Source organism: Vanessa tameamea, unplaced genomic scaffold (genome assembly GCF_037043105.1).
Source record: "Vanessa tameamea isolate UH-Manoa-2023 unplaced genomic scaffold, ilVanTame1 primary haplotype ctg00000054.1, whole genome shotgun sequence".
In the NCBI taxonomy this organism is placed as follows: Eukaryota; Metazoa; Arthropoda; class Insecta; order Lepidoptera; family Nymphalidae; genus Vanessa; species Vanessa tameamea.
Window position 1 is genome coordinate 1 of NW_026974789.1, and position 9,109 is coordinate 9,109.

General features: G+C 20.8%; 2 protein-coding genes and 2 pseudogenes across 2 annotated transcripts; 1 reads left to right on the top strand and 3 right to left on the bottom strand.

The window, feature by feature from the left end:
* Positions 1-31: 31 nt before the first annotated feature.
* LOC135194762 (cytochrome b-like) lies at positions 32-1,142 on the bottom strand (annotated as a pseudogene).
* Positions 1,143-3,523: 2,381 nt separating this feature from the next.
* LOC135194761 (NADH-ubiquinone oxidoreductase chain 5-like) lies at positions 3,524-6,583 on the top strand. The gene is given in 1 exon segment (XM_064220555.1): positions 3,524-6,583. A coding segment is annotated over 1 exon segment (873 nt). The 5' UTR covers positions 3,524-4,129; the 3' UTR covers positions 5,003-6,583.
* Positions 6,109-7,727, bottom strand: LOC113395860 (ATP synthase subunit a-like). The gene is given in 2 exon segments (XM_026633564.2): positions 6,109-7,234; positions 7,237-7,727. Coding segments are annotated over 2 exon segments (675 nt in total). The 5' UTR covers positions 7,577-7,727; the 3' UTR covers positions 6,109-6,899.
* Positions 7,728-7,871: 144 nt separating this feature from the next.
* Positions 7,872-8,538, bottom strand: LOC135194763 (cytochrome c oxidase subunit 2-like; annotated as a pseudogene).
* Positions 8,539-9,109: the final 571 nt, after the last annotated feature.

Here is a 9,109-nt window from a genome sequence, read left to right on the forward strand (position 1 = left end):
CATAATCTATTTAAAATTGGGTTAATAATAAAATAAGAAAAATAAAGAATAGTTAATAATTGTCCAGTAATAATATAAGGTGTTTCTACAGATCGTGCTCCAATTCAAGTTAGTAAAATAATAATAGAAATTAATGATCAAAATAATAATTGATTAATGGGGTAAAATTGAATTCCTTGAATTTTTTTATTAAATGTAAAAGGTAGGATAATTAAAATTAAAATTGATATAACTAAAGCAATAACTCCTCCTAATTTATTGGGGATTGATCGAAGAATTGCATAAGCAAATAAAAAATATCATTCTGGTTGAATATGAATTGGGGTTACTAAGGGATTAGCGGGAATAAAATTATCTGGATCTCCTAATAAATATGGGTTAATAAGTGTTAATATTGTTAATATTAGAATTAAAATAATAAATCCAATTAAATCTTTAAATGAAAAAAATGGATGAAATGGGATTTTATCTAAATTTCTGTTAATACCTAGGGGGTTATTTGATCCTGTTTGATGTAAAAATAATAAATGAATTATTGTTAATATTAAAATAATAAATGGAAATAAAAAGTGGAAGGTATAAAATCGAGTAAGAGTAGCATTATCTACGGCAAATCCCCCTCAAATTCAATTTACTAATATTGTTCCTAAGTATGGGATTGCTGATAATAAGTTAGTAATAACTGTTGCTCCTCAAAATGATATTTGTCCTCATGGTAATACATAACCTATAAATGCTGTAGCTATTAATAAAAATAAAATAATAACACCCACTATTCAAGTATATTTTAAATTAAATGATTCATAATAAATTCCTCGTCCAATGTGAAGATAAATACAAATAAAAAAGAATGATGCTCCATTTGCATGTAATGTTCGAATTAATCAACCGTAATTTACATTTCGACAGATATAATTAACTCTATAAAAAGCTATTTCAATATTAGCTGTATAATATATAGTTAAAAATAATCCTGTAATAATTTGAATTATAAGACATAAAGCTAAAAGTGATCCAAAATTTCATCATGAAGAAATATTAGAAGGTGAAGGTAAATCAATAAGAGAATTATTAATAATTTTTAATATTGGGTGGGTTTTTCGAATTGGCTTAAAAAAATTTATCATTTGTTAATTAATTATTAGAGCGAAGAGGTCCAAAAAAAATATTAGTAATTTTTACTACAGCAATAAGGGTAATAAATAAATAAATAATTATTATTAAAGTTAACATATAGGTTTGTTTATTATATAATTTAGATAAATTAAAATTTAATTCATTATTAAAAAATAAAAATGAATTAAAAAAGTTAATTATTTCATCATTAAATGAAAAATTTATTCAAAATAAATTATTTTTAAAAAAATAACTTGTAATTATAAATAAAAATATATATAATAAGAATCTTTTATTAAAAAATGAAGTTTTAAATAGTTCATTTGATGCAATTCTTGAGACATAAATAAATAGGACTATCAATCCCCCTAAAAAAATTAAAAATAAAATATAAGAAAATCAATAAGTATTAATTAATATTCTTGATAACAGACATAATAATAATGTTTGAGTTAAAATTAATAATCCTATGGAAAAGGGGTGATTTATGAAAAATATAAAAATTGAAATAAAAATTAATAATAATGATAAAAATATTTTTAAGATTTCAAAGAATAGTTTAAAAAAAATAATAATTTTGGAGATTATTGATAAAGAAATTCTTTTTCTTTGAAGTTTTTAAAGAAAAATTCTTAATTTTGATTTACAAGACCAAAGTTTTTTTTAAACTATAAAAACTACAAATGATAATAATAAATATATGATTAGTTATTTTTATTATGTATTTATTTGGGAATATAATTTTTGTTTCTAAGTATAAACATTTATTAATTATTTTATTAAGACTTGAGTTTATTGTTTTGAGAATTTTTTTTTTTTTTTTTATTGTTTTTAATAACAATAAATTATAATATACATATATTAGTTGTTTTTTTAGTTTTTTCTGTTTGTGAGGGGGTTTTAGGACTTTCTATTTTAGTTTCAATAATTCGAACTCATGGAAATGATTATTTTCAAAGTTATAATTTAATTTAACATGATAAAATTTTTAATAATAATAATATTTATAATTCCTTTATGTTTTAAAAAAAATATATTTTGAATGGTTCAATTAATAATAATAATAATAACTTTAATATTTTTTAAATTTAACTTTAAATATTATAAATTTTTCTAATTTAAGATATATAATAGGTTGTGATTTAATTTCTTATGGTTTAATTTTATTGAGAATTTGAATTAGAAGTTTGATAATTATGGCTAGAGAAAGTTTATTAAAAAAAAATTTTTATGAAAAATATTTTTTATTAAATATTATTTTATTATTAGTATTATTATATTTAACTTTTAGAATTATAAATTTATTTATATTTTATTTATTTTTTGAGGCAAGATTAATTCCTACTTTAATATTAATTATTGGGTGGGGTTATCAACCTGAACGAATTCAAGCTGGAATATATTTATTATTTTATACGTTATTTGTATCTTTACCTTTATTATTGGGGATTTTTTTTCTTTTTTAAAAATAAATACTATAATAATATATTTTTTAAAGTTTTATGATTTTAATTTATTATTGTTATATTTTAGAATGGTAATAGCTTTTTTTAGTAAAAATACCTATATATTTTACTCATTTATGATTGCCTAAGGCTCATGTAGAAGCTCCTATTTCTGGTTCTATAATTTTAGCTGCTATTATATTAAAATTAGGTGGTTATGGATTATTACGTATTTTAGTTGTTATACAGAAAGTTAATTTAAAAATAGGGTTTATTTGAGTGGTAATTAGATTGGTTGGTGGTTTATTTATTAGTTTAAAATGTTTTTGTCAAACTGATATAAAATCTTTAATTGCTTATTCTTCAGTTGCTCATATAAGAATTGTAATTGGTGGAATTATGACAATAAATTATTGGGGTTTTATAGGTTCTTATGTTTTAATAATTGGTCATGGTTTATGTTCATCGGGGATATTTTGTTTATCTAATATTAATTATGAGCGAGTTAATAGACGAAGTTTATTTTTAAATAAGGGTATAATAACTTTTATACCTTCAATAAGAATATGATGATTTTTATTTATGTCTTCAAATATAGCAGCTCCTCCTTCTTTAAATTTAATAGGTGAAATTAGATTAATTAACAGATTAGTAAGATGATCTTGAATAAGAATATTTATATTAATGGGAATTTCTTTTTTTAGAGCGGGGTATAGATTGTATTTATATTCTTTTACTCAACATGGGAAATATAATATAAGAATATATAGTTTTTATAGAGGATTATCTCGAGAATATTTAATATTATTATTACATTGATTACCTTTAAATATTTTAGTTTTAAAGATTGATTATATAATAATTTGATTTTACTTAAATAATTTAAATATAAAATATTGATTTGTGGGGTCAAATATATGATTAAAATCATTTTAGGTTATTAATAAACATTCTCTTTGTTTCATTAGATTTTTTTTTTTTATTTTTTTTTTATATTAATTAATTTTTTTATGATAATTTATTTTATTATAAATAATATAGTAATTTTTTTAGAGTGGGAAATTATTTCTTTTAATTCTATAGGTATTGTTATTTCCATTTTATTAGATTGAATATCTTTATTATTTATGATGTTTGTTTTTTTAATTTCTTCTTCTGTTATTTTTTATAGCAAAAGATATATAAGTTCAGAGTTAAATTTAAATCGTTTTATTATTTTGGTTTTATTATTTGTTTTTTCTATAATTTTATTAATTATTAGTCCTAATATAATTAGAATTTTTTTAGGTTGAGATGGTTTAGGTTTAGTTTCTTATTGTTTAATTATTTATTATCAAAATATTAAATCTTATAATGCTGGTATATTAACTGCTTTATCTAATCGGATTGGTGATGTTATAATTTTAATGTTAATTTCTTGAATAATTAATTATGGAAGATGAAATTTTATTTTTTATTTAAATTTTATGGGTAATGATTATTCTATAAAAATTATTAGTATATTAGTTATTTTAGCGGCTATAACTAAGAGAGCTCAGATTCCTTTTAGTTCTTGATTACCTGCTGCTATGGCAGCTCCTACACCTGTTTCTGCTTTAGTTCATTCATCTACTTTAGTTACTGCTGGTGTATATTTATTAATTCGTTTTAATAATTTATTAGTTGATATATTTTTTATAAAGTTTTTATTATTAATATCTGGTTTAACAATATTTATGGCTGGTATTTGTGCTAATTATGAGTTTGACTTAAAGAAAATTATTGCTCTTTCTACTTTAAGACAATTAGGTTTAATAATAAGAATTTTAAGAATAGGTTACGGTGATTTAGCTTTTTTTCATTTATTAACTCATGCTATATTTAAGGCTTTATTGTTTATGTGTGCTGGAGTTATTATTCACATAATAAGAGATAATCAAGATATTCGTTTAATAGGTGGAATTAGATTATATATTCCTTTAACTTCTTTATGTATAAATATTTCAAATTTAGCTTTATGTGGGATTCCCTTTTTAGCTGGTTTTTATTCTAAGGATATGGTTTTAGAGTTAGTTAGAATAAGAAATTTAAATTTTTTAGTTTTTTATTTATATTATGTTTCTACAGGTTTAACGGTATTTTATACTATACGTTTATTAATATATTTGATAATTAATGATTTTAATTTATTATCTACTTATAATTTATATGATGAGGATTTTATTATATTAAAAAGTATGTTTATATTATTATTTATGAGTTTAGTTTCAGGTAGATTTTTAAGTTGAATAATTTTTTCTTATCCTTATATAATTTATTTACCTTTTAATATAAAAATAATGGTTATTTATTTAACTTTAATTGGGGTTTTATTGGGATTTTTTGTAAGAAATATAGGAATTTATTCTTTTAATAAGTTTTTAAAAACATATAATTTAAGTTACTTTTTAACTTTAATGTGATTTTTACCTAATTTATCTACTTATATGTTAAATTATAGAATATTAGTTTTTGGTCAAAATTTATTAAAAAATATTGATATAGGTTGAGGTGAATTATATAAGAGACGTGGAATTTTTAATATTATAAAAAATTATTCGGTTATTTTTAATGTTTATCAAATAAATAATTTTAAGATTTATTTATTTAGATTTATTTTATGAATGATAATTTTTATTTTTATGGTATTATTTTATTTAAATAGCTTAAATAAGAGTTTAATATTGAAGATATTAAGGTGATTGATTAAATCTTTAAATATAATATATATATATATATATATATATATATATATATATATATATATATATATAAAAATAAATTATTTTATTTTTACAATGAAAATGTAATGTTTTTATTAAACTATATATATATATATATATATATATATATAATAGATAATATAATGATATTAATCACTATTAATTAAGTTAGCAGCTTAATTTATTATATTTCTAATTGGAATATTTGATTCAATTTTATCATTAACAGTGATATACCTCTAATTTGGTTTCAATTAATAAATAAGGAGTAAATACTCTATCTTTTAAGTCGAAATTAAATGCAATATTGCTTCTTATTTAAGATAAATTGAATAACAATATTTTTTGAATGCAAATCAAATGTTTTTATAAACTATAATCCTGATTAATTAATTCAGTTTAATATATTTTGATTTCATTCATGATATGTTCCAATTAAAAGTATGATAATAAAGAAAAAACTAGTTTTATATCAAATTAAAAAATTAACTATTTTAAATGTTGGGATTATAGGAAAAATTAATACAATTTCTACATCAAAAATTAAAAAAATTACTGTAATTAGAAAAAAATGTAAAGAAAAAGGAATTCGAGCTAAACATATAGGGTCAAATCCACATTCAAATGGGGAACATTTTTCACGATCAAGAAATGATTTTTTTGAGATAATAAATGAGATTGTTATGAATATATTAGAGATAATAATTGTAATTAATGATGTAAAAATTAAAATAATAATTATTTATATTAATTAAAATATTAATCTTTTTGATTGGAAGTCAAATATACTAGATATATTATATAAATAGTTAATTTCCTCATCAATAAATAGAAATATAAAGGAATAATCAAACAACATCTACAAAATGTCAATATCATGCAGCAGCTTCAAATCCGAAATGATGGTTTTTTGAAAAGTGGTTATTTAAGTGTCGGATAAAACAGGTAATTAAAAAGATTGTTCCAATAATAACATGAAGTCCGTGAAATCCTGTTGCTATAAAAAAGATTGATCCGTAAATTCTATCGGCAATAGTAAATGGGGCTTCAATATATTCATAAGCTTGGAGAATAGTAAAATAAATTCCTAGAATAATAGTAATGAATAATCTTTGTGATGTTTGAGTAAAATTATTTTCTATTAGTGCATGATGAGATCAAGTAATGGTAATTCCTGAGGTAATTAAGATAATGGTATTTAAAAGAGGAATTTGAAATGGGTTAAAAGCTAAAATATTTGAAGGGGGTCATATTATTCCAATTTCAATATTAGGTGCTAAACTTCTATGAAAGAAAGTTCAAAAGAATGAAATAAAAAAGAAAATTTCTGAGATAATAAATAAAATTATTCCTCATCGGAGTCCTTTTGATACTGAAATTGTGTGTTTACCTTGGAATGTTCCTTCTCGGCAAATATCTCGTCATCATTGATATATTGTTAATAAAACAATTAAATAACCTAAGATAAGAAGGTTTATGTTAAAATTATGGAATCATTTTACTAATCCTGTAACTAAAGTTATAACTCCAATAGCTCCTGTTAATGGTCAAGGTCTATAATCAACTAAATGAAATGGGTGATTTTGATTATTTGTCATTAATTAGTTTCTCTAGAATAAAGTGTTCTAAGAATAGTAATTACATAAGCTTGAATAATTGATACTGCTGATTCTAAAATTAATAATAAAATTTGAATAAAAATTAAAATAATTAGTAAGTAATTAGGTATATTAATACCTGTTCTTCTTAATAAAGTGATTAATAAATGTCCTGCAATTATATTAGCTGTTAAACGTACAGCTAAAGTTCCAGGTCGAATAATATTACTAATTGTTTCAATTAATACTATAAAAGGTATTAATACTATTGGGGTTCCTTGGGGAATTATATGGATAAATATATGTTGAGTATTATTAATTCATCCGTATAATTAAATCTTAGTCATAAAGTTAAAGATAATGATAAGGAGATATTTAAGTGACTAGTACTTGTAAAGATATATGGGAAAAGACCTAAAAAGTTATTAAAAAAAATAAAAAAAAAAAGTGAGATAAAGATAAATGTTGATCCTCTAGTTCTATTTGGTCCTAATAATGTTTTAAATTCATTGTGAAGTTTGTTAGAGATGAAATTTCATAATATAAAATGTCGGTTAGGGATAAATCAGAATGAATATGGAATAAATATTAATCCAATAAATGTTCTAATTCAATTAAGGGGTAAATTAAAGATATTTGTTGATGGATCAAAAATTGAAAATAAATTATTTATCATTTTCAGGTTAAATTATTAATGTTTTTATATTTTTTAATATTATTATTATTATTATATTTGTAATCAAAAATATAAAAATTTATAATAATAAAAATAATAAAAATACAAATAAAAAAAATAAAAAAAAAAAATTCAGTTAATTGGTATTATTTGAGGAATAAAAGAATATTACTTATGTAATAATTTAAATTTGACATATTTATGTTATAAATTAACTAATTCTTTCATTAGAGGTAAGTGCTAAATTACCATAGGGTGGTTTAAGAGACCAATACTTGCTTTAAGTTATCTAATGAATAATTATTAACTCAATTAATGAAATTTTTAATTGAAATTCTTTCAATTACAATAGGTATAAAACTATGGTTAGCACCACAAATTTCTGAGCATTGTCCATAAAAAAGACCTGGACGATTAATAAAGAATCTAGTTTGATTTAATCGTCCGGGATTAGCATCAACTTTAATTCCTAAAGATGGTACTGTTCATGAGTGAATTACATCAGTAGCGGTAATTAAAATACGAATTTGATTATTTATAGGTAAGATAATTCGATTATCTACATCTAATAATCGGAAATTATTAATATTTTCTCTTGAATTAATTATATATGAATCAAATTCAATATTATTAAAATCTGAATATTCATAACTTCAGTATCATTGATGTCCAATAGATTTTAGTGTAATTAATGGATTATTAAGTTCATCTAGTAGGTATAATAATCGAAAGAGAGGGAAAGAGCAATGAAAATTAATGTAATTGCTGGTAAAATAGTTCAAATTAATTCAATTATTTGGCCTTCTAGTAAAAAATCGATTAGTATATGAGTTAAAAAATAAATTTAATATTAAATAAGATACTATAATAGTAATTATAATTAGAATAACAAGAGTGTGATCATGAAAAAAAATAATTTGTTCTATTAATGGGGAAGCTCTATTTTGATAATTAAGGTTAGATCATGTTGGCCATTTCTAAAAAAAGGATAATCCTTTATAAATGGGGTTTTAAATCCATTACATATAATCTGTCATATTAGAAGTTACTTAAAATAGGTAATTCATTATAAGAATGTTCAGAGGGGGGGTAAATTTTGGTATCATTCAATAGAAGAGGGTATATTTAAAGAGAATAAAATAATTCGTTGATTAATTATAGATTCTCAAATAATAATAATAATTATTATTATAGACAATAAAGAAATATAAGATCCAAAGGATGAAATAATATTTCATGATATAAATCTATCAGGATAATCAGAGTATCGTCGAGGTATTCCAGCTAATCCTAAAAAATGTTGAGGGAAAAATGTTAAATTAACTCCAATAAATATTGAAATAAATTGAATTTTTAATAAATAATTGTTTATTATTAATCCTGTAAATAATGGATATCAATGAATAAATCCCCCTAAAATAGCAAATACAGCTCCTATAGATAATACATAATGAAAGTGGGCAACAACATAATAAGTATCATGTAGGGTAATATCGATAGATGAATTAGCTAAAATGACTCCTGTTAATCCCC